We start from the raw sequence: 27,981 nt of genomic DNA on the forward strand, positions 1-27,981 counted from the left end.
TGTGTTATCCTTTCCTGAAAAATTTATCAAGAGTTTTGTAATTCATACTCAGTCACTTCTCATTTTCATAAAAGCCACTCTATTTAGGCATATGTTCCTAACTCCACAATGCCCCTGTCACTGCCAAATCCCTTGTCAACTCTTTCCATCTTATCATACTTGAGTACTCAGCAATATTCTATAGTTGAATAGAATAGAACTATTCAACTATAGTTCTTCTATTCTTGGGTTATATGACATAATTTTTTATTTACCTTATTGACTATACTTTCTGAGTCACCTTTACCAAAATAACATTCTTCTTGGGCGGTTTCATTCAGTAATTCACTTTGAATACTAGTAACTCTGAAAACTCTACCTCTAATTCTGACAAGACTGCTGTGACATTAAGACTCTTGAAAATTGAATGTTTCTAACCTAATTTTACAGTTCATAACTTAAAATATTAAAATAATCACAGGATTTTAAAGGCGGGGCTTTTAGGTCATGTATTCCAATCAATATTTGAATTTAAAGCTTCTTTAAGCATGTCTTCAATCTAAAATGATATTTACTAAAAAACTCTTAAATGAAGCACAATTTAATTTATTTATAGAAGTACAATGTGATATAACAAGGAATATATGGTGATGAGTAAAAAAATGGACACTGAAGCCAGACTGCCTGTTGGAATCCAAGTTTTGGCACTAACTAGCTGTGAGGTCTTAAGGTGAGCTAATTACCCTTTTAGAAACCTCAAAGGGTTATTGCAAAGATTAAATTTACACATGTAGAGGATGCAGAACCGTACCTACCACATAGCAAAACTTCAATAAGTTAAGATCTGTCTTGTTATTTTGCACATAGTTTCAAATAGACACAATACATGAAATCTCGAATTGATGTTGGATCAAGTGCAGCCATTATAGTTGATTTAAGGGCAGAACCAGAGTACAGGTTGTTTATTTCAGAATCTATGACTAAATTTTTACCTACAGTATGTGACTCAAAATAGGATATAATATTTAACTTAATATTACCCATAAATTTTTACTTTAAACATCTCCAAGAAGCATTTGAAACATGGGTTGATTAGGATTGGCAGGCTAAAAGTCTCTCAGCCCAATTTATAAACATATAATCATTGTACTAAATAAAAATTTCAATTTAAAATAATTTGTGTCATTTCAAACAGAGCTATATTAGGAAAAAACGTAATTTCTAGTAGGTTCTGACTATAGCAACCAAGACAGCTCTTAAAAGCTGCCAGATTATGATATCCATGAGATTTCATATGTACTTCATTCAGCCTTTGTAAGTAATCCTATTTTCCACTTTATGCTTTAAAGAACTAGGACCCTAAGTATTCACTGGGGTAAAAATTGGCTTATATATTGAAAAGGAAAATTATCTGCTTGGAAATAATTCAAAAGTGATTCAAATGCTTTCATTTAGAGTTGAAATCTACAGTTCTAACTCTATTAATTCCATGTATAATTGTTTATAAGCTGAAACTATATTAAAATAAATATGTTAAAAGTGAATGAAATCATTTTAGGATAGTATTTTTGAGTTTACCCCATAATATACATGATTTAATTTTATAAGACAGAATTAAACAAGATATTGCTAAATACATGTACCTGTTTTTGAATCTTTATTCAAATGTTTAACATCCAAGGAAAATACACAGCAATTACATTTTTAAAAAATGAAGAAATGGAGATTGTTTCAAGATGGTAGAGTAGGACGTGTGCTCACTCCCTCTTGCGAGAGCAATGGAATCACAACTAACTGCTGAACAATCATCGACAGGAACACACTGGAACTCACCAAAAAAATACCCCACATCCAAAGACAAAGGAGAAGCCACAATGAGATGGTAGGAGGGGTGCAATCTCAATAAAATCAATTCCCATAACTGCTGGGTGGGTGACTCACAAACTGGAGAGCACTTATACCACAGAAGTCCACCCACTGGAGTGAAGGTTCTGAGCCCCACGTCAGGCTTCCCAACCTGGGGGTCTGGCAACAGGAGGAGGAATTCCTAGAGAATCAGACTTTTAAGGCTAGAGGGATTTGATTGCAGAACTTCAGCAGGACTGGGGGAAACAGAGACTCCACTCTTGGAGGGCATACACAAAGTAGTGTGCACCTCGGGACCCAGGGGAAGGAGAAGTGACCCCATGGGAGACTGAACCAGACCTACCTGCTAGTGTTGGAGGGTCTCCTGCAGAGTCAGGGGTGGCTGTTGTTCACCATGAGGAAAAGGACAATGGCAGCAGAAGTTCTGGGAAGTATTCCTTGGTGTGAGCCCTCCCAGAGTCCACCATTGCGCCACCAAAGAGCCAGGTAGGCTGCAGGGTTGGGTCGCCTCAGTCCAAACAACCAACAGGGAGGGAACCCAGCTCCACCCATCAGCAGACAAGTGGATTAAAGTTTTACTGAGCTCTGCCCACCAGAGCAACACCCAGCTCTACCCACCACCACTCCCTTCTATCAGGAAACTTGCACAAGCCTCTTAGATAGCTTCATCCACCAGAGGGAAGACAGCAGAGCAAGAAGAGAACTACAATACTGCAGCCTGTGGGAAAAAAACCACATTCACAGAAAGATAGACAAGATGAAAAGGCAGAGAGCTTTGTACCAGATGAAGGAACAAGATAAAACCCAAGAAAAACAACTAAATGAAGTGAAGATAGGAAACCATCCAGAAAAACAATTCAGAATAATGATAGTCAAGATGATCCAGGACCTTGGAAAAAGAATGGAGGCAAAGACAGAGAAGATGCAAGACATGTTTAACAAAGATCTAGAAGAGTTAAAGAACGAACACCTACAAGAATTAAAGAACAAACAAACAGAGATGAAAAATACAGTAACTGAAATGAAAAATACACTAGAAGGAATCAATAGCAGAATAACTGAGGCAGAAGAACGGATAAGTGACCTGGAAGACAGAATGGTGGAATTCACTGCCACGAAACAGAATAAAAAAAAAAGGAGGAAAAGAAATGAAGACACCATAAGAGACCTCTGGGACAACATTAAACACAACAACATTCACATTATAGGGGTCCCAGAAGGAGAAGACAGAGAGAGAAAGGACCCAAGAAAATATTTGAAGAGATTATAGTTGAAAACTTCTCTAACATGGGAAAGGAAATAGCCACTCAAGCCCAGGAAGCACAGAGAGTACAAGGCAGAATAAACCCAAGGAAAAACACGCCGAGACATATAGTAATCAAATTTACAAAAATTAAAGACAAAGAAAAATTATTGAAAGCAACAAGGGAAAAATGACAAATTTTTTCATTTAAAGGGAACCCCCATAAGGCTAACAGCTGATTTCTCAGCAGAAACTCTACAAGCTAGAGGGAGTGGCATGATATATTTAAAGTGATGAAAGGGAAGGAACTACAACCAAGATTACTCTACCCAGCAAGGATCTCATTCAGATTCGATGGAGAAATCAAAAGCTTTACAGACAAGCAAAAGCTAAGAGAATTCAGCACCACCAAACCAGCTCTACAACAAATGCTAAAGGAACTTCTCTAAGTGGGAAACACAAGAGAAGAAAAGGACCTACAAAAACAAACCCATAACAAATAAGAAAATGGTCATAGAAACATACATATCGATAATTACCTTAAACGTAAATGGATTAAATGCTCCAACCAAAAGACATAGGCTTGCTGAACGGATACAAAAACAAGACCCATATATATGCTGTCTACAAGAGACCCACTTCAGACCTAGGGACACATACAGACTGAAAGTGAGGGGATGGAAAAAGATATTCCATGCAAATGGAAATCAAAAGAAAGCTGGAGTAGCAATACTCATATCAGATAAAAATGACTTTAAAATAAAGAATGTTACAAGAGACAAGGAAGGACACTACATAATGATCAAGGGATCAATCCACGAAGAAGATATAACAATTGTAAATATTTATGCACTGAACATAGGACCACCTCAATATAGAAGGCAACTGCTAACAGCTAAAAAAGAGGAAATCTACAATAACACAATAATAGTGGGGGACTTTAATATCTCACTTACACCAATGGACAGATCATCCAAAATGAAAATTAATAAGGAAACACAAGCTTTAAATGACACAACAGACCAGATAGATTTAATTGATATTTATAGGACATTCCATCCAAAAACAGCAGATTACACTTTCTTCTCAAGTGCACATGGAACATTCTCCAGGATAGATCACATTTGGGTCACAAATCAATCGTTGGTAAATTTAAGAAAATTGAAATGATATCAAGCATCTTTTCTGACCACAATGTTATGAGATTAGAAATCAATTACAGGGGAAAAAAAAGTAAAAAACACAAACACATGGAAGCTAAAGAATACGTTCCTAAATAACCAAGAAATCACTGAAGAAATCAAAGAGGAAGGCAAAAAATACCTAGAGACAAATTACAATGAAAACACGATGATCCAAAACCTACGGGATACAGCAAAAGCAGTTCTAAGAGGGAAGTTATAGCAATACAAGCCTACCTCAAGAAACAACAAAAATAAACAATCTAACCTTACACCTAAAGGAACTAGAGAAAGGAGAACAAACAAAACAGAAAGTTAGTAGAAGGAAAGAAATCATAAATATCAGAGCAGAAAAAATGAAATAGAAACAAAGAAAACAATAGCAAAGATCAATAAAACTAAAAGCTGGTTCTTTGAGAAGATAAACAAAACTGATAAACCATTAGTCAGACCCCTCAAGAAAAAGAGGGAGAGGACTCAAATCAATAAAATTAGAAATGAAAAAGGAGAATTTAAAACAGACACCTCAGAAATACAAAGCATCCTGAGAGACTACTACAAGCAACTCTATGCCAATAAAATGGACAACCTGGAAGAAATGGACAAATTATTAGAAAGGTATAACCTTCCAAGACTGAACCAGGAAGAAATAGAAAATATGAACAGACCAATCACAAGTAATGAAATTGAAACTGTGAATAAAATCTTCCAACAAAAAAAAGTCCAGGACCAGATGGCTTCACAGGTGAATTCTCTCCAACATTTAGAGAAGAGCTAACACCCATCTTTCTCAAACTCTTCTAAAGAACTGCTGAGGAAGGAACACTCCCAAACTCATTCTATGAGGCCACCATCACCCTGATACCAAAACCAGACAAAGATACTAAAAAAAGAAAATTAGAGACCAATATCACTGATGAATATAGACGCAAAAATCCTCAACAAAATACTAGCAAACAGAATCCAACAACACATTAAAAGGATCATACCCCATGATCAAGTGGGATATATCCCAGGGATGCAAGGATTCTTCAATACATGCAACTCAATTGATGTGATACATCATATTAACAAATTGAAGAATAAAAACCAAATGATCATCTCAATAGATGCAGAAAAAGCTTTTGACAAAATTCAACACCCACTTATGATAAAAACTCTCCAATAAGTGGGCACAGAGGGAACCTACCTCAACATAATAAAGGCCATATACGACAAACCCACAGCAAACATCATTCTCAATGGTGAAAAAGTGAAAGCACTTCCTCTAAGATCAGGAACAAGAAAAGGATGTCCACTCTCGCCACTATTATTCAACATAGTTCTGGAAGTCCTAGCCACGGCAATAAGAGAAGAAAAAGAAAGAAAAGGAATCCAAATCGGAAAAGAAGAAGTAAAACTGTCACTGTTTGCAGATGACATGATACTATACATAGAGAATCCTAAAGATGCCACCAGAAAACTACTAGAGCTGATCAGTGAATTTGGTAAAGTTCCAGGATACAAAATTAATGCACAGAAATCTCTTGCATTCCTATACACTAATGATGTAAAATCTGAAAGGGAAATTAAGGAAACACTCCCATTTACCATTGCAACAAAAAGAATAAAATACCTAGGAATAAACCTACCTAGGGAGACAAAAGACCTGTATGCAGAAAACTATAAGACACTGATGAAAGAAATTAAAGATGATACAAACAGATGGAGAGATATTCCATGTTCTTGGATTGGAAGAATCAACATTGTGAAAATGACTATACTACCCAAAGCAATCTACAGATTCAATGCAACCACTATCAAATTACCAATGGCATTTTTTACAGAACTAGAACAAAAAATCTTAAAATTTGTATGGAGACACAAAAGACCCTGAAAAGCAAAAGCAGTCTTGAGGGATAAAAACGGAGCTGGAGGAATCAGACTCCCTGACTTCAGACTATACTATACTACAAAGCTACAGTAATCAAGACAATATGGTACTGGCACAAAAACAGAAATATAGATCAATGGAACAGGATAGAAAGCCCAGAAATAAACCCATGCACCTATGGTCAACTAATCTATGACAAAGGAGGCAAGGATATACAATGGAGAAAAGACAGTCTCTTCAATAAGTGGTGCTGGGAAAACTGGACAGCTACATGTAAAAGAATGAAATTAGAACCCTCCCTAACACCATACACAAAAATAAACTCAAAATGGCTTAGAGATCAAATGTAAGACTGAACACTATAAAACTGTTAGAGGAAAACATAGGAAGAACACTGTTTGACATAAATCACAGCGAGATCTTTTTTGATCTACCTCCTAGAGTAATGGAAATAAAAACAATAATAAACTAATGGGACCTAATGAAACTTAAAAGCTTTTGCAAAGCAAAGGAAACTACAAACAAGATGAAAAGATAACCTCAGAATGGGAGAAAATATTTGCAAATGAATCAACAAAGTATTAATCTCCAGAATATATAAACAGCTCATTCAGCTCAGTATTAAAAAAACAAGCAACCAAATCAAAAAATGGGCAGAAGACCTAAGTAGACATTTCTCCAAAGAAGACATACAGATGGCCAAGAAGCACATGAAAAACTGCTCAACATCACTAATTATTACAGAAATGCAAATCAAAACTACAATGAGGTATCACCTCACATCAGTTAGAATGGGTGTCATCAGAAAATCTACAAACAACAAATCCTGGAGAGGGTGTGGAGAAAAGGGGACCCTCTTGCAGTGTTGGTGGGAATGTAAATTGATACAGCCACTACGGAGAACAGTATGGAGGTTCCTTAAAAAACTAAAAATAGAACTACCATATGACCCAGCAATCCCACTACTGGGCATATACCCAGAGAAAACCATAATTCAAAAAGACACATGCACCCCAATGTTCATTTCAGCACTATTTACAATAGTCAGATCATGGAAGCAACCTAAATGCCCATCGAGTGACGAATGGATAAGGAAGATGTGGTACATATATACAATGGAATATTACTCAGCCATAAAAACGAATGAAATTGGGTCATTTGTAGAGACGTGGATAGATCTAGAGACTGTCATACAGAGTGAAGTAAGTCAGAAAGAGAAAAACAAATATCGTATATTAACGCATATATGTGGAACCTAGAAAAAGGGTACAGATGAATCGGTTTGCAGGGCACAAATAGAGACACAGTTATAGAGAACAAACGTATGGACACCAAGGGGGGGAAGTGGTGGGGGGTGGGTGGTGGTGTGATGAATTGGGAGATTGGGATTGACATAGATACTCTAATATGTATAAAATGGATAACTATTAAGAACCTGCTGTATAAAAAAGTCAATAAAATTCTAAAATTCAAAAAAAAATTAAAAATTAAAAAAAATGAAGAAAAAAATAAAAACAATAAGTTAAAAAATTTTTTTATCCCCAAATCATAACTAGATTTTTACATTAATTTTTTCAATGGTATAAACAAAAGCAATTAAAAACCTTAAAATGAGTTCCATCTGTCAAAGAATTTGGAGATAAATGAACTACAGTAATCTAATGCTCCCATTTTCATCAGACTTGGTTGAATTTTCATTATGTGGCTATATCCACAGTAAACAATTAACAATAGACAATTAGACATGATTTTTTGGAAACTTTTTTCAGAGGTTAGAAATATAGAATGACTTGCAGAAAAAATGACATTTTAAGATTATTCTATTACTAATATGTTTATGGACATAATGTAGGGCAAGCAATTTTGAAGAAAAAAATTTTTTAAAGAGTACTATATATTCATAATACTAACTTCAAAAATTCAGATTGCTGTGGTACAATAAAGAAACAAATATTTGGTCTTTGTCCTGGTTCCTAGTGCAGGGCTTCTAAAACCCTTGTAATCTTTGGAGTGATAACAGTGTCTTTTGTATGCTTGTGAGATGATGGGGGTGGGGGTGGTGCCTAGAGGTAATGGAAGACGGTAGTGGGGGCTAAGTAGCTCCTCGGTAGGAAGTGGTCTGAGAGAAACAAAGCCAAGATTAGAAGGTTGGAACTTTCAGTCCTGCTCCCACCTACAACCCCATGCCCAGGGAAGGGAGGGGGGTGGAGATTGAGTTTAATCACTAGTGGCCAATGATTTAATCAATCATGCATTTGTAATGAAACCTCCACTAAAACCCGTAACAGATGTGGTTCAAGGAGCTTCTAGGTTTGGCAAACACTTTGAAGGGCTAGGAGGGTGGAGCCCAGAGAGGCCATGGAATCTTAGTCCTCCACCTCTCCCCATGCATTGCTTCCATTTGTTTTTTCCTAAGTTTTATCCTTTTTAATAAAGCTGCGGTTGTAAGTAGAGCAGTTTCCTGAGTTCTGTGATTTGTTCTAGTGAATTATTGAACCTGAGAGGTGGTCTTGTGAAGCCCTAAATTTGTAGTTCTCCAGGCAGAAGTGTGGGTAGCCTGGGCATTCTGTTTGTGGCTGGCATCTGCAGTGGGGAGCCCTTAACCTGTAGGATCTGCTCTAATTCTATGGGTTAGTGTTAGAATCGAATTGAATTGCTGGAAACTTAGTTGGTGTTGGAGAATCAGCCGGTGTGTGGAAAAACAACATGAAATTGGTGTCAGAAGTGGTGTCAGAAAACACCACACAAGTCCATAAAAAAGAACATTTTAAGTTACACACAATCTTGCCACTAAAAGGTGACCATTATTAACTTTTTAGTACATTTCCATTTAGGTTTTTTTTCTGCATATATAATCAGTCACTTATGAGGAATAAGAATGTTCATTTTATATCCCAAAAGGTATATTAGCACTCAGCTATCCTATAAAGTATATTTGATAAAATTTTATAATATATATATAACTCTGTATTTTATTTTCAGGCAGATAGCTAACTAAAATATTGTCTCAGGTATAAAAATGTGTATCTTATTATTTCTTGAAGGAAAAGGAATTTTGTTGCTTAAGTAATTTTTATTGATGATTAATCCTCTCCAAACTGTATGATCTATTGATTTTGTTTCTTAAATTAATGAAAAATACATGTAAAAGTTACTAAATATGTTCAAAATATAAAATATTTTTACTTATCAACAAAGTATTTGGACATTTGCATTTTGTATAAAGTATATAGGTTATATATAGTGTATGCATATTATATAATATACATACATACACACATACCTACATATAGATATAGATTTTATAAGCAGAATATTAAATTTATAACAGTATATACATTAATATATATTAATGTAAAAGGGAAAATAGAGGATTAAAGAAATCTTGTAATAACATTGTATTTTTCAAGATGATATAACTTTCTTTCCAAGTAGATGAATGTTTCTGAACACAATGAGTAGTTACTGCTTATGAGTCATAATAACTTATTGCATTACTTTAAAGGAAAATATCTGGTCAATAAGTTAACAGAACTCAGTCATAAATTCATCATATAAAGGCTGAACTGTTTTGTCTGTATTCCTTCTTACCTTCACCTGTACACTAGATCCCATCTTCCCTTGCCTACTCAAATGCAGAAACCACACAATTTTCCCCTCTCTTGCCTGCATCAACTAATTGTCTATTCATACCAGATTAAAAGGAAGAGGCTGTAATCTCTATCATGCTTAAAAGCTAACCAATCAACAAAACAAAACAAAAAAATGCCCTTGATCCAACATTTCTCTCCAGCTACTATATTTCTTAGCTCTTATTTACAGAAAAAGATCTGAAAAGAGATGTCTTTACATGTGGTTTTTAACTCCTCTCTTCCCATCTGCCTCCAACCCATTTTAATAAGGCTTCATCAAACAACTTTTGTCAAAGGCACAAGAACCTCCAAGTTGCTAAATCCAGTGGTCAAGTGTAAGTCCCCATCCTCATTGAAATGCTTCATTTGCCTAGCTTCCAGGATCTCTAACTTTCTTCCTATCTCACTGGCTGCTCTTTCTAAATCTACTTTGTAGACTCTGCATTTCCAAGATCTCAAAAGTTAGAGTGACCCAGGGTTTCAGTCCTTGGTCTTCTTCTTTTATATGTCTATATCAATCCCTTTATTTTATCCAGTCACATGGGTTTAAAACAAAATCTACTGTGACCCATTCTCCCAAGATTGTAGCCAGTACCCACACTCCTACATTTGAGGGGTGGCCAAGGAGTGGCTGTTTGTGGGAGAGACAGACACAAGTTGGATGTGCTGGTTGCAGTGTCCCCATGCCTGTGTGAGGCCCCGCATGGTGTGGGATGGAAGTCGAGGTAGGAAGAGAAGGAAGATGGGTAGTGAGTCAATGGCCATATCCTGACATGGAACTCCAGGGAACTGAAGGATTCTAAATTCAATCCTGGCCTTCCAGGTGGTTTTCAAGGTATATCTGTTAGAGTAGGAGGTTAGGATATGTTTAATTTATCATTTTGTACTCTTGCCCTGAGCTCTGCAAATGTTGAAACTGGCCTGTTCCTGCCCACAGAGATCTGAGCCAGTCCCCTATGCCAGATCCCTGCTTTCCCAGACTCTCTTGCATTAAGAGGTGGTCATGTGATCTAGACATGTGATATGAGCAAGGAGCTTCTGGGAAATATCTTCTACCCTGACCATGAGAGAGAAAGGCATGAGAAAAGGCTTCTGAGGAAAGCGTTCTTTTCTCCCTTCATTTTTGCTTTTGAACACAATTGCTAAAGGATATGATGGTAGGAGGTGAAAGAGCCATCTTCGGACCACACGTTGACACTGTGAATGACAACAGCCAACATGCTAAGGATGATAAAAGATGGAAAGAGCTTAGGTACTTACTACCATTACCGAGCTATTAAACCAACCATGGAACCACCTACCTCTGGGTTTTAGTTTCTGTAAATCATCAGCATCATTATGATTTAGGCCCTATACTGGTCAGCATTTGCTACTCATAGCAAAGCTATCCTAACAGAAACATACAGTGACTAAGTGACAGAAACCAGTCTGGCTGGAAAATCACTATCTCAAATTTTTGTCATATCTGCATACCACCTTTACATTATTACTTTTTTCCCCCAAAATGTCTCACTTTGCTTAATGTTTTAAAAGGAAATATATCATTGTCATAAATTTAAAAACCAGGATCATTTACCATTATAGAAAGTAATAAAGATATATAAAACAAAATCAATACTGAAAATAAACAAAACCTGAAAACCATTAAATGCAAAAATAAAATAAAATAAAATCTATATACCAAGGAATCCGGATTTAAATCTTCAGCTTTCATTATCCCAACTGCCTACTCAGCATCTACACTGTAATGTTTAGTAAGTCTTTCAAAGTTATGCTGTTAACCACTTCCCCCAAAGCTCCTAATCTACCCCTAATGTGATTTTTTTCTACAGTTCCATATCTCAGTACCGCAAGCCAAAAACCTTGGAATCACACTCCACTCCTTTCTCTTATAGTTTACGTAAAATAAATTAGCAATTCTGTAAGTTCTATCCTCAAAACATATCCAAGATTTTAGCACTTCTCGTTTATTAAATAAATTAATGAATAAAGGACAAAAAATCATATCAAAGTTTATACATTAAAAATTAAATAAAATATGTGAATAATATGGAATACAAATATTATTTAATTATAATTATTCTCAGATTTCTTCCACTTTTATAAAAGTTTAAGTGAATATTTGCTCTTAACTATTTGGGGGGAAAAACTACAGCCTTATTATGACTACTTATTTTAGATTAATTTTGCTGTTGTGTGTACGATTACTTCAGAAATTTTGGTTTCATAATACAATTCTGATTACCAAGCTTTCCCAAAGCTGACTGTACATTTCATATAGGATACAAAGGAAATCTGAGTCCAGCCACATAAAAAGAACACAGGAGCTGCTAAATTTTACATTTTTCTCATAAAGAAGAATTATTTTTCCCTTAGGTAGTCTCTTAGGCTTTCTCATCCTTAGGCTGCAATTGACTCTCCTAATTCTGATATAAACCTAATTATTTTGGGGAAAAGTGAAAGAATTATTTGATCTCAAGGTATAACACTTAACAGTTCCAGTGTTCCTGTGACAGTCATCCTTCAAACTGTTTTTTTCTCAAGTGTCAGCTCACAGAGTATGAAGTATGCCAAATACAGTGATGCATAAAACACCTGGTTCCTAGAAAGATCACATAGGGATTTGAATGCATTTTAAAGAGAAAGCCTCAAAACAGAGACTAACACTTTTAACGTTTCAGAAAACTTAAAACTACAGCGTAAAGCACATAATACAATGAGATTGGCAACAACACTTGGCGAATGTACAGCTTCGTGAACCAGTGGCTACAGTTCATTTTCCATAGAAGTGATTGTTAAATGCTTGTAAATTGAAATTAAGTTAATCAGCAAAGGACTAACTAATACCTAAGCGACTCTAGTGGTGTCAACAATACACAGGGCTCCAAACAGTGCTGTTTAGATTGTATTACTTTTCAAATACACCTGCATCATTTATGATAACGTTATGGCACATTTCCAGTGATATTTAACCACAGAACAAGGAAATGGAGGAAAGGTGGGGAAAATGAGATAACAGATGATATTCCTTTCAGAATTTCTTAAAAAGTATTTTATAACAATGAATAAAATAAATCAATTATTGGTTCTGACTCAAGATCTAAAGTGTTGGGCTTCCCTGGTGGCGCAGTGGTTGAGAATCTGCCTGCCAGTGCAGGGGACACGGGTTCGAGCCCTGGTCTGGGAAGATCCCACGTGCCGCGGAGCGACTGGGCCCGTGAGCCACAATTACTGAGCCTGCGCGTCTGGAGCTTGTGCGCCGCAGCAAGAGAGGCCGCGATAGTGAGAGGCCCACGCACCGCGATGAAGAGTGGCCCCCGCTCGCCACAACTAGAGAAAGCCCTCGCACAGAAACGAAGACCCAACACAGCAAAAATAAATAAATAAATAAATTTAAAAATTGCTTAATAAAATTGTCTCCAACATTAAAAAAAAAAAAAAAAAAAAGAATTTAGGGGGAAAAGTTTCTTTGAAGACAGAACTTCACTATACTTATTTTCAGGCAGATCAAGTCACCTCAGTAGTCAATAAATGATCTTATGCAGCAAAGACAACACATTGATCTTTATCATTTTGCCATAAGATTTCAATACAAAGAAAAGTAGGGATAGTTTAGTGTATCAAAGTAAGGTAGGCTAAAGAAAAGAAAAAGAAAAATCACTTACTTGATATTATCAAGACAGCCCGATTCAGGTTTCAGAATGGCAGTGTGATGAAACATTTTATATAAAGCAATCCCAAGGAAGATTACATTAAGCTGGAATGTAAAAGGTACTGTTATATAGCATAACTGGAGTAGAAAAAAAGTCAGTGTATTCTCTATGACAGATGAGTTTTTCTGGGAAATTAGCTCTCCTACACTTATAAAGGAATTGGATCATACATGACTGCCTAGTGTTTTAGTAAAAGCAAGAGGCCAGTTTGGGAACTCGGGATACCAATGAGTTACAAAGCACTGCTATGCCAAATACACACACATACAAAATCAGCAGCAGTTGGAATGATGATATGGAAACTGCAAGACAAAGCCAAGTCAAGTATATATTTTTTAAAAAGACAGTAATTATTCCAGGTGTGTTACTATATCTACCCTTTAAACATGGCCCTTGATTTACTGTTCAAGTACTACATTACGAAACATAAATACAAAAATCATAATATTTTTGAATAGCTAGGTCAAAAGGGTTATAAAATGCTGGTTAAATTTTGATGCTACAACAAATTAGGATTAAAGTAGAGGGAACCCCCACTGACATTGTTATATCACTGGACCAAGAGAGAACATATGATTTGAAACAAAACAAAATAAAAGCTCCAGTGTAAATTTCAAATATCACACATATGTAAACTGTATAGAAAACCACATGTTGAATTGCCCTTGTCACCTGCTTCGTTTGTATATTCCAGAACTTGGGGCTATTTTGTATTTTAAAATGGTAAGTATATAAATAATGATACCACCAATAGTATCTCAATTAGGATAAATAATTCATGTTTGAAATCAAGATATTATGCATTTAAAAATGAAAAAAAGAAAGTATGATTCCAGAATGTTTACCTAACCTACTTATCATTCTCAAGTGAAATCCTCTTAAATTTTAAAGTTTTTGAGATTTATATAAAAACAAAACTGGAAGGAACAGGAAGGTGTTTTGCCACATTTCCAATTTCTGTTTCCATTCATAATTCAAATTATCCAAATGGAAAAGAAAGAAAATGTACTATTGTCAAACAAAGTCATCACTGTTTAAAACCTATAAAACCAAATGGCTTATGCTAGATCAGGCCCCTGAGGAGCCACCGTACTGCATAAGCTCTTGCAAATGCATGTTTTCTTCTCCCAAGGGTTTTGATTTAAGTATTTTACAATATAAAAGTAGACTATAATGAGTGTCTAATTGCTTGAGTTATATAGGGTCAAATAAGTACATGCTTTCCCCAAATTACTCTATGTAAGTTAAAGATAGACAGCATGAGGATAGTGAAAGTTTTATTTCTTGACCTGGGAAACACATAGTTAATTAGGAGTTCTTACCATAATTATCAAGGTCGCTGGTCCTATAAAACTCCAAATGAAGTAGGTGTCAAGTCGGAGCCAACATCTGCAATGAAACACAAGGAAGAGAAGGCATTCAAGGACTGGATATGGGACATACATCAAGAGTGAGCGAGTGACAGAGAAGAATGTGAGCTGCAAAGCATTCCACTGGGAGACAGGAAATATTACATTGCTTGTTCATTTAAATGCTGAATTATGTGCCCAATTTCTGACAGCACTATTGATGGAGTAAGATAATCACCCCTAGAGGAAGCAGGAAAAAAATGGCACTGGGCCTATTTGCTAGGGCCTTTTGTGTCTGTCATAGAAACCTTAAAAAAAAAAAAAGAAAAAGAAAGAAAGAAAAAGCCATACACATAGCCATTAAATCGAGTAGCTTTAAGCTATCTTTTTCTCTCCAATTATGGTGCTACATAACCTGTCTATCAGCTGTCAGGTAAAGTGACATTTTCCTGTCAAGAAGATCTGAGGAAATTCAGTACAAAGAAGAAATAAATTTGGTATCAGAAAACTGAAGTTTAATTAGGTTGGGCAGGCAACCTTTGAGAGTTCTTAAGTCTTAAAAAGTGCATTGTTACTACTAGTGCTTCTGGGGTTGCAAATTATCCTTAGCATCCCATGAAGTTGATTCATGACCCAAAAGTAAATTATTAATCACTTAATTTCAGTTACATTTAATACTCCCTCAATTCTTAAAGCCTCTGGGAAATTACATTTTCATTCTTCAGGATGACAGGGAGACAAAATGGAAGTGACTAGTTATGAGAAAGATTAATGTAAATTTTGGACAAAATACATTTGATGTTAAAAATCATATCTTGAATTATTTGCCATTTGGCTATATTTGAGGCATAATTAAAAAAGAAAACATCTCCGGTGGAAAAGAGTCGAGTGCTTTGCTAAGTGGTCTAAAAGAGAAAATCCAAAGTATGTAAATATTTCTGATTATTATGTAACTGTTACTTAAACCTCAGCAATAATGGAATACCAGAAAAGCTATGTAGAAAGAACTTTATCTATGTCAATACAGGACTAAATAAATAAAATGTTCCCTATTCATATGATGAAATGTTATAAAATAGTCAAGAGGGAGGAAGTAGATCTTTATATGTCAATAGAATAGACCACAGTAACAAAGTTTAGTGAAAAAGTAAAGTGAAGAATCTATACATCTTTGAACTATAATACACATATTTTTGACAGATACATATATGTATGCAATTTTTTTAATGAAATGGGAAAAATCATCAAACTCAGATTAGCGATTGCCTCTCATATGTGAGTAGACAGGACCAGAAGCCCACGAAAGGGGCTTTAGCCATGTGCTTTATTTTAGTAATTACTGAAAGCTATGTGCCAAAATACTAATAGTTTTAACATTTGAGTGATAGAGGCAGTGATGTTTATTATGTTTTTTTTTTTTTACTTTTATGTAACTTCAATTTTTTTTAAAAAGGTTAGAAGCTAGATTTTCAAGTAAAGAAATAACCAAATGCCTTGAAAAAAAGTGATTTCAAAACAAGAAAATCTGGCCTTATTCTATTAAGTTAAATATATGTAAACTAATTTCAATTGGAGTATAATATTTGCAGTCCAATCAGAAACTGACTACAAGTTCATATTTTTTACATAGATATATAATTTCTCTTTATTCAAAATAAACATAATAATCCAATTTGAAAAAATGTTATTAGGGAGGCAATCCATACTTAAACTATTAGCCATTAGTTTGTTTGAGTAATTGGTTATCTTTTTGTTGTGCTGTTGTTCAAAAAATTTGGTCATGGAAAATAAGAGTCTGGTATTGCCAATAAGCAGAAACAAACCAGAGAACACAAAGGTTGAAATATGAACATTGTCTTCGTTCTGACCAGAGGCTAGTTTGTTACTGCCCTAATAACAAAGGAGTGTGTGTGTTGCGGGGAGACCAGAGAAGGGGAAATATTTATGGGTCTCTCTGGGTTCTCAACAAAGACCACATTTTCCCTCAAGATAAGGACAATAAAGGACAAAGCGTAGACATATTCCCAAATTAAAACATACAAAAGCATACACATACACACAAACACATACACCAGAGTCCAAGAATGTTGCTGAAATTGTAACAGCATGATATACTAATAATACATTTAAGAATGACTGTTAATAGTACAGCCCCTGTTCTTCTGTAGGTCAGCTGAGTTTTAGAGAGCTAATCTGAGAACCAAAACACATTTTCAGCAAGTTGTTTTCAAAGGAAAATGTATTTCAAGAATTTCTGAAAACTGTTATGCTACAGGTTAATGACTTCTTAGACAAACAATTTTAATTACAATATTACAGAATGTCTTGGATAAAGTAGGGAATTTTAAAAATTTACATAATTTAACCAAATGTGTTGTTAAAATAAAATAATGTCATTAAATTTTAGCCTTACAAAACTTTTATACTTTTTGAAAAAGGTCTTTGTTTTGCAAATGCTTTATTTGGAAGTAAATGTGCTTTTGGCATAGTGATCTCTAAATGTAGAAGTGAAATTACTTTAGAAGTTATTATTTTTTTCTGTAAGAAAATTCTTCAATATCTATTCGGTACAACAGATTTCAATTCTCTGAGGAACTGAACAGTGAAAGAGGCGATATGAAACACTTAACATGTATTAAATAAATCCTCTCTCCTTGATGGCTGCCTGGGCTTGACTACCTTCTGGACCACAGTGTGGCAAGAATCCCTTTTCTAATTCAATTGCCATATGGCCATACCTGCTGTTTTTGGCCACATGATGGCTTTCTCAGAACTTTCTGTATTTCCTCTTTCCCATTAACTACCTTAAAAGTTTGTGTGATTTGTGCCCTGAGTTTCCTGTGCCAATGTTGAAAGAATTCACCCTGGCTTTAAGGTGAGGGAGAGTACAGACATCCCTCAGAAACCATGGGGAATTGTTTCCAGGATCCCCCGTGGATACCAAAATCCATGGATGCTCAAGTGCCTTACAGCTGGCCCTCCATATCCACTCATGCTGAATGTATGGAACCGGAGGGCCGACTGTATTATGTGTGTGTTTTTACATGCCTGGGCACATACATCCTACCTCATAGTATTCTCTAAGTCTAGACCATTCAATGTCACTTAGATACAATGCAAAACCACTGATTAAGGGGAGACAAATGCTATAAAGGAACAGCTTATTGTACTAAACATAATAAAGTCCAACTTGCAAATGGCCAGATAGACCTGCCATTGAAAAATACAATTTATCTGAAAATTGCCTTTATCCACTAAGCATCATTTAATTTGTGAAATCATTAATTTTAATAGGCTACTTTTGTTTAATTTTTAGGATATATCAATTCTTTTTTTAAATGAACTTCTATCATATACATAAAATCTATAAATTATGTTTATATCAGTACTGTAATAAAAGAGATAACCTGCTGTTGAAAGAGCAAATGCATTCTGATGACACTACATGCTTATTTGAATCAAGACTGAAAAATCTTACAAGACCAGATATATTTTGGAATTCAAAGGAGAACTTGTCACATACCATAAACCTTGACTTTTTCTCCCATTTACCTAAACAAAGATGTCACTGAAATTCTTTTTGTAGCAATTTTTAAAAAATTATAAAATCAGCATATATTGCCATATATTTGATAAAGTCTTACTACATTAATTCAGGTTTATTAGTTTAATACTCTAAACAACTGATACTAATCTGCATGGATAAATTATTATGCTCTTCCACAATTATTTTCTTCCAAAATATAAGAAACATCACTGCAAATTAAATAATAATAAAGGTGTTGAAATCTGGATCAGTCTCCTGTAAAAATGTTAATTACCAATTAAGCAAGTACTACCTTTAGGTTTACTCAGAAAACAGAAAAATAAAATAATGAAATTAATTAATTTCTCAAAACAGGACAACAGAAAACCATGCTTCTAAAGCTAATTCTCTTCTCCTACTAAAATACTCCTCACCATTTTTCTATCATCAGTCATTTTAAAAAGGCATGGCTCTGTATTTTAAAAAGTGGTAAGACCAATTGACCAACATATATAAATGTCACCTAAAACATGTTTTATAATGTTTTTAGGTACCAGTATCACTACCAGAGTGTAGTTCCTTATTCAAATTTAGTTTAATGTTGTTCCATTAAGATGCCTTGGGATATTGTATCTTTTCGCCTGTTTAATTCACTCTTATCAAAGCGGACATCTGACCATTAACCAATTCTTCGAAGTAATGTAAATTAACAATGATATTTGCTTCATTTTCTACAGGACCTAAATCACAGACTAAACTATCCTTGTTGAGTATTAAATGTAACCAGTAAACAATCTTTGTGACTGATAGACCATGAAATTTATAGGGTGTAATTATATCAGGTTATTTATGAGAGTTTGTAAACTACATATTCTTCTTTTCTCTGTAGCATATGCAGATCTTTCTATATTTGTACTACAAATATCTGGCAAGATTGAGAGAAAAAAGAAGGAATAAAGAGAACTGGGGCAAGAAAGAAGGAAGAGAAGTGGAAAAGGGACAGATACACACTTCAAGCATAACTCTACTCTAGTTCTAAGCTTATTGCATAATACATCTGTTAAGGGTTTTTAAATGACATTTGTATCACAGCACACTCATGCATCTAATATTGAAATACTTTGCGAGCAAGTGCATGAACTGGAAAAAAGATTGGCAGAGTAATGCAGGAATGGAGTGTGATCACTGGTACTCAAGACTGGCATTTGTGGTTCAGCTACAATTTTGAATTTTAGAACACAAAACTAGATCTCATACATCAAATATAGGTTAGGTTGTCTTCATGCACCCAATATGGTTGTTTTTTTTTTTTGGCTGTGCCACATGGCTTGCGGGATCTTAGTTCATTGACCACGGATTGGACCTGGGCCCTCAGCAGTGAGAGCATGGAGTCCTAACCACTGCACCACCAGGGAATTCTCCTCAATATGTTTTTTTTTTAAAAGGATTTTCTTATTTATTTATTTATTTATTTATTTTTGGCTGTGTTGGGTCTTCGGTTCGTGCGAGGGCTTTCTCCAGTTGCGGCAAGCGGGGGCCACTCTTCATCGCGGTGCGGGGACCGCTCTTCATCGCGGTGCGCGGGCCTTTCTCTATCGCGGCCCCTCCCGTCGCGGGGCACAGGCTCCAGACGCGCAGGCTCAGCAATTGTGGCTCACGGGCCCAGCTGCTCCGTGGCATGTGGGATCTTCCCAGACCAGGGCTCGAACCCGTGTCCCCTGCATTAGCAGGCAGATTCTCAACCACTGCGCCACCAGGGAAGCCCCAATATGTTTTTTAAAAATAAGTGTTTCATTATTTCTTCAGCAAAATACATCCTATAAGTTTATGGTGGACTACAAAGGTAAGAAAAGTGCTGTCTGCTATAATTTATTAATACTAAATGTTGGAATAATTCCCATGGTCCCATGTTGCTTGAAATAACAGGAGGCAGTAGCATAAGAATTGTAATCACTACTCTTATAAATGGATGCTTTTAATATAATTTATTTTATAATTGAAACAATGTTGCTAATCATAAAGTTTGTATTCCTTCATTTGTATCAGCTAAGTAATAGTACTAGTAATAATAACAGTTATAATTTAATAAATGCTTATACATGCCAAACATTTTACATGCATGCATACTTAAATATATATACATATATATGCACACACATACACATACATATACATATGTATTTACTCATACACACACAGTTTAAAATATTGCAGTAGTTTTGCAAGGTACTTATATAATAACCCCCATGTTACAGATTAGAAAGTCAAACTGACTTGCCCACAGCCACATGGCTAATAATTAGTTGAGCCTGAATTTTATTCTAGTCTACCTGACTCCAAAGTCCCTGAACCTAATATGTGTTTCTCAAAAAGAATAAACATACAAGTTATAAAATAAATAAAAGCTATAGTTTTGTTGACAATGATAAATTCTCAATGAGTAGATGAGAAATTTATATGCTGTACATAAAGCACAGATTGTTGAAATATGCCCCAAGTAAAAATACTAGATCTTTCCAAATATAAGGTGATCTCTTGATGTTAGTAAAAATTTTAGTATTTTTAAACAGCTTTATTTCAGTATAATTTATATACTCTAAATCATCCATTTAAAGTATATAATTCAATGCTTTTAGTATATTTAAAAGTTGGGAAATGATCACTGTAATCTAATTTTAGAATATTTTCATGGCACCAGAATGAAAACTTGTACCTATCTACAGCCGTCCTCCATTGTCTCTACCAAATTCACTCCCTTGGTATGGTAATGGCTTCCCTACCCTCTCCCCAGTCCTAGTAACCACTATACTTTTTGTCTCTAAGAATTTGTCTATTCTAGACATTTAGTACAAATGGGATCACACATGTGTAGTCTTTTGTGACTGGATTATTTCATTTAACATAATGTTTTTAAATTGTGTTCATTTTGTAGCATGTATCAATACTTCATTTTTATTTCCAAATAATATTCTATCATACGGATATACCACATTTTGTTTATCTTCTCTTCAATTGATGGATATGGGGATTTCCACTTTTTTGGCTAATATGAATAATGCTGCTATGAATATTCATGTGAAAGGTTTTGAATGAGCCTACGTTTTCATTTTTTCTTGGGTAAATCCCTAGGAGTGGAATTGCTAGGTCATTCGATATCTAATGTTAGCATTTTGAAGATCCGTCAAACTCTTTTCCAAAGTAGTTAGCTGCACCATTTTACATTGTCACCAGAAATATATGAGGATTCTGATTTTTCCACATCCTCACCAATATGTGTCATTAGCTGTCTTTTTGATTGTAACCTTCTAGTGGGTGAAATTATGATAAAAGGTAATCTCTAGATGTGGAAGTTATTATATATACTTCTTTGGTTCCAGTAAGAACTTAATTTCCATATTAGACTTCAATTATATTTTCTAAATAACAGGACAGCAGTCCTGATGTTCTCTTATATAAGCTCTGGAATGGATAACTCCTTAACCAAAAAAATTATGCTCAACCCCAAATTCTTATAAATGGTGATAATCTTATGCCAGTCATAGGGTTCCTGGGTGATGAAATGATGATACAATAAGCCCTCAGTCTCTGATATACATACACATAAAATATGCTCTTAGCTTTAACAACAGAACATATAACATACAGAGAATTCCCCATACACATATTGAATGACTATCTTGATATATGTCAATGATAAATACTTCTTCATTATCTGTACTTTTTCCCACTGGCCAACCTAAAGTCAAACATGCCTGGTGATAAATATTTAGTAAGGTAAATGCTTCATGTCAACACAATGTTACAAGTAGGAATATTTTACATATAATAACATGCTTAGAGAAATATTTCAGATGAATATATAATGTTCTATGAGTAGGATGACGTGCTTAGACATTGCAAAATCTATTGAATAAAACTATGCATATAACTTTCAGATACTATCAAGTTTAATGTTCCTTGGCTCGGCTCCTTCTTGGATAATAATATAACCTAGTATTTTAAAAATCAATAATCACTTTTCTACCCAAATGATTATGCTGGTTAGAGAATGAAGTGGCAATAAAGAAACTGGGGGGCTTTTAACTAGCAGAGGAGAGACTACTTGTTTTAGAGCTGTTGTTAAGCTAGTGAGCTAAGAAGACAAATCTAAGATTTAACAGATGATTTATAATAATTTCAGATCATAAAATTGATTTCAATTATTTTTAAAAGCTCAGTTATGCTTTTAGAACTCAAGGATGTTCTTTCTGGTTCATTAAAAGTGTTCATGACCTAATCAACATCTTTCAGAAAACTTTTACCAATCTTTGAGCCCACATTTTAATTTCTGGGCTATTCTCTGAGCTTTACTCCTTCCCAGCACCCTCCCTTCTCCTATTCTTGGAACCTACTTCCAGTCCTTTTCCAATCTACCCATGACTTTAACCACTGCTTTTTCTGTCATAAAGTTAGATTTCAAGGAAAGTGCTATAAAATATAAATGCAATTTTTTCCCTTTGAATAAAAATTAACTGTTCAAACAGTTTGCATTTTTGGAGGTAATATTGAGGTAATTAAAGTTTACATGAACTGATTAGTTTCAGGTCATAAAATCAAAGTACTTAGCACAGAATTTCCATATCAATTCTGTTTGAATTATTAAGTCAATGCCAGCCTTTCTTTTTTGACAGTATCACATTGGATGGCTTCACCAAAGTCAAATGCTCTACCTCTGAGCTATAACCCCATGGATGGCTTCACTGAATGTTCATATGAATAACAGTATAAGAGACTAATGGTAGATAGAAAAACAGAGAGAAAATGGAAAACACCCCATAGTCAGTGCAATTTAGACCTGTGGTCCACTAGCTGAATTTTTTTTTTTTTAATGACTGTATTGGACTTTTAATCTGATTTTTAAGTGTCTGATAATTGTGACTAAATGTAATTCTAAGTAAATTCTCTCGAGAATAATGTCAATACAGATAAAAAGATTTCATTAAACAACATCAGAAAATAATGAGATTCTCTTATAAATATTGCAAATTGATGGCAAACTAAGCAACTTCTCGAAATCAAATTATGTATGCTTTATGTGTGAGTATGTGTTTTCTACATAATAATCAATTCAACAGCCCTAATAACATTTAATAGAAAAACACATCATAATCCTTCAGCCAAACAGAATAAGATAGTTACCTCTATCTGTATCAAAATAACATTTATTTAACCTACAAAAACAATTCTGTCTCTAATTTTATCTCCTACCATTGATACGATTCTCTACTTTTTAGAAATGTAAGCTATTATTATTATTAAAGGTTTCAGAAATAAAACCTCATTGTTATTACAATAAAATACATTAAGTACATTAAGAGGAGAGAAAAGAAAGAGAAATTTGTTATTTGGATTACTGTAATATGTATTCAATGGTTTTAGTCTCGATGTAATCCAAGTGGTTGAGACTAAGAAGTAAAAATTTAATAATAACAAAATACCAAAAATAAGTAAAATAGACTTCTGAGAAATAAAAATTTACTGTATTAAGCTTAATAAGAATTTACAGAAAATGAGTGACAATATGTCTCTGAATTCTGGCTAATTCCAGTTTATTTATGACTGTAGACTTTACATATTTGTATTTTAAAAAAATCAATGTAGCACATAAGAAGGTAACACTGGCAGAAACAAACAAACAAACCAAAAAGCCCCCAAATGTGATGAGCAGGAAGTAGGAAATGCCATTTGAAATAAAAGAAATAAACAGTAGTAACAGAAACCAGACAACAAAAACAGATTTAATAATAAGGAACAAGATACATAATTCTATATGCAGAAATCCTTCCAGTGTATAAAAATTCATTGCTTATATTTTTATTTGAGACAATATCTTGATTAAACTCCTGATGGAAACATGATCTGTTCATTTCAGCTTATCAAGTAAATACAAATGACTGAATAATGTTTCTTTTTCAACACCTGATTGCTCAATGGGCAAAACAGCACTGTATAGACGTTGGGTTGGATGAATTCCCAAAGAAAGAAGTTAAATCTTTTTTCCATGTATTTTGAAGGTCTCTCTCTGGACAATTTATTGAAAATGCACAAATGAGACACTAAATGCTCTATGCCCACCTGTGAAAGAATTTTAGTGCAATTTTCCCTATCCTTTTCTATCCCTCTTTCATTTACCATTTATTTTATCTGTATCTGTTTTGCTTCTCTTTGTGTTGGGAAAAATCATAATGGTGAAACTGAACTATTATTAAGGCTTGTTTTAAATCAATGCCTGGGAAAAAAATTAGCCTCTATTCTCACAAAGTGATAATGTCAGTAAATGAGATCTTCCAGTTATGTGCAGGAAATTAAAGCAGTGATGGCCAAAACTTTAACAAAGTCACAAGAGACTACATAGTATTGATTCTAAGAAAAGATAGATTCCTGCTATCCAGAAAATGACCTCTCTTTCAAAATAAATGACTAAAACATAAAGCAAACAAGTTGTCAGTTCAGTAATAGGAAAACTTGCAAATATCTAAAGAGAAAAAACAACATAAAACAAAAATAAAAGCAAGTCAAGAACTGCAAGAGAGAAAAATTGAACTATATAAGCACAATATTTATAGTATAGGTCACAAATAACAATATCAGTCAATTTAATACATTAGAGAGAAAATGCATTAATTAAAAGGTAAAATCCTATGATCTAAGGGCAGTAACTGCTAATGGGCTTCTTTTAGAGGGGATAAAAATGTTCTAAAATTAGATAGTGGTGATGGATGCCTAACATTGAATGTACTAAAAACAACTGAATTGTATTCTTTAAAAGAGTGAATTCTATGGTATGCAAATTATATCAATAAAGGTGGTTTTTATTAAATTCTATGATCTAATCCCCCTCCCCTAAAATGTCTTTAGGAGCAAATACAGGCAATATTTTTATCTAATCCTAATCTGGTCCATGATTGCCACTGGGATACACAAAATGACCTCAGATTCGACCATAATTCACAAAGGTTAGATTAAAAAATAATTACTATTAGTTACATTTAGACAAATTGTTTTATGTAGCTTGTCACTGTACTCAAGAAAAAAATTCAACAGAAGCGAGATGGTCTTCTTTTAATCGTATTGTTGGTGCTTCTATACCAACGTATATTCTAACTATGCTCCCTATAACTCTGGAGTCCTCTTTCTGTTCCCTCCTGAATCTTCTCTGCTGGGAAACGAGCTGCTTTATTGCCAGCATATTCAGGCTGCTGACTGCTGGTGAAAAGTCATGAAATTTGGCTTACTAACTTCTGTACAATTGATGTTGTCTAACCTCATCTGAGCCTACACTACTGCTTGGAAATCGTTTTATTAATGTCTAATTGGCTCCTTAACACATTTTCCATAGTGCTCATTTCAAAGCTTTTCAAATCTGTCCTCTCAGTGTGACCTCACCTATTCGCTCAAAAATCAGCATCTCCTATTTGATGGAAAAATTCCTCCACTTCCAAATTTATCCTTTCTGTTATTTCCTTCACACCTCAGAAGACAGGGGTCATCTGACTATTTCAAAAACATCCTAGTTTTAGTGGAAATAAGCCTGACTTATTTCATCACACGTTTGCCACTATCTACCTCCATCACCATGGACAAGGCAATTAATTTACCTGGTTCTTGATTTTTTTTCATCTATAAAATTAATGCCTTGGACTAGGTGAATTCTAAGGCCACTTTCAGTACTAAATCAAGGTTTTTCTCGACTTATGTCTAATCTTATGCCTTTCTATCCCCCTAGGACCTTTTCTTTTCATTCAGCCTATATATATATTTAATACAAATGAGGCATAAGATACTTTCTCTCTACTAATCTTCTCTTACCAACTTGATTCTTCCCAACCTAGATACTTTGGGACTTCATTTTTAAAAATCCTCCTTCATTAACTGTTACCATGAATTAATATTTTCACTATTTCTCAATCAAACTTTTTCAGGCTGTAGATAACACTTGAAGACTCTACTTTGTTGCCACTGACTTATCTCTTCACACTTTCCAATTTGGCTTCTGCTTCCAGCACTTTGCCAAAATAGTTGTTGCAAAGGATAAATGGACAGAGAATATCACCTTGAAACCTTCTTCTCACTTTCCCCATGGTTCTCTTTTAAGGCTCTGGTCATCTCTTTTCTTTATTTTTATTCTCCCTCCTCAATCTATGTTCTAAATGTGAGTATTCATCAGAGATCTATCTTGGTCTTCTTTCTAAACTTTTTCTATTGAAACTCATTCATTCTCAGGATCCCAATTATTATATTGATGTGGATTACTGAAATATTTTTCACTGAATTCCTTTCCATAAGTATGCTGATCATCTCTATGGGTATGTTTCACCAATTTGAAGGTATGTTGAAAATAAAGTTCATCACTGTACCCCAATAGCCACCTAGCGGAAAAAAGGAAAACACAAGCTGCCCCTGCTCATATACTCTATCTTTCTGTTAATGATATAAGTTACTTTCTAGTGACTAGAATTAACATGTCAGGAAGAAGAGAAGCCATTAAAGTCAGGGACTACACTGTTCTCTGAATACACATCTTTAATACAGCTAGTTCTTCATTTGACAAATGTCTCAATGCTCTGAAAGATATTAAAAGTTTCATCCTTTTATAATTACTCAAGGTTGTGATGTAGATGTGCAATCTCAGGAATATTTTTTCTCTCTTTACATCATAACAAAAGTACAACCCATGAATTGAATTATCTCCATTTGCTTCTACAGTTCTGTTGTTTATTGCTGTGGAGTGATATAAAGACCTTAGCTTCTGAGAAAAGGCAAAGTTTCAATTTCAACTAGATTTTAAAAGAGGAAAAAAAGGAAAGAAAACATAAACTCACACTTTATCTGTTCCATAACTCCTATAGTCTACTGCAGCTGACACAGCCACAATGAGCGCAGGCATCCCATAGCCGACCAGGTAAAAGTATTTCCTTCGTGAATGTTCACTCTCAAAAACCTCCACCAGCATGATATACAGCTGCACTCCCTCCAGGAACATCCACGTGAAGGCAGCCAAGAAGAAGAAATGTAAGAGAGCAGCAAAAACGGCACAGGCAATCTAGGGAAGGGAACAAATGAGTCAGTCAAATAACTACCAAATGAAATACCAACTGCCATAAAATTAAAATAAATATTTATAAAGACTGCAATAATAAGATAGGTCTGCAAAAAAATAATCAAGACAAGATTCTTAAAATTCAGACATTAAAACCTTATTAGATATAACTTATCTGTGAAAACTGTATTTAACGTTTTGTTAATAATGGCTATGGATGACAGCAAAGCATTATAATAAGAAAAAAGTATAACATATAGGGAAAAGTTCTAATAAGATCCTATTGATATTACTGAGATTAGTCTAAAGGTTTTAAAATAGATCTCATGAATTTTTTTCTTGGTCATAATCCTGTGTTTATTAACATATTAAGTCCTTCAATGTAAGTGAAAGAGAAACACTAAAATCAAGGAGAATAAAAGCTCTTAAAATAAAAAATATAATAATTAAAGTATTTTATAATGAGATTATTAATTCATTATTATTTATTATTTCTTCCTTGCCTTGTTTCAGAAAGGATTTAAGATGACATTGGGAAGT

The 27,981-nt window shown here is 34.4% G+C and overlaps 1 protein-coding gene across 6 annotated transcripts in view; it reads right to left on the reverse strand.

The window, feature by feature from the left end:
* The window catches only part of ADGRL3 (adhesion G protein-coupled receptor L3), an 846,510-nt gene that overhangs the window by 58,402 nt on the left and 760,127 nt on the right, over window positions 1-27,981 (reverse strand). For all 6 annotated transcript variants that reach the window (XM_057547223.1, XM_057547222.1, XM_057547220.1 and 3 more), the window contains 3 exons: window positions 27,224-27,444; window positions 14,810-14,876; window positions 13,440-13,531 (listed from right to left, as the gene is read on the reverse strand). In XM_057547223.1, coding sequence (XP_057403206.1) covers window positions 13,440-13,531; window positions 14,810-14,876; window positions 27,224-27,444 — 380 coding nt within the window. The remainder of the gene's footprint in view (window positions 1-13,439; window positions 13,532-14,809; window positions 14,877-27,223; window positions 27,445-27,981) is intronic.

Source organism: Balaenoptera acutorostrata, chromosome 5, assembly GCF_949987535.1.
Source record: "Balaenoptera acutorostrata chromosome 5, mBalAcu1.1, whole genome shotgun sequence".
Classification (NCBI taxonomy): domain Eukaryota; kingdom Metazoa; phylum Chordata; class Mammalia; order Artiodactyla; family Balaenopteridae; genus Balaenoptera; species Balaenoptera acutorostrata.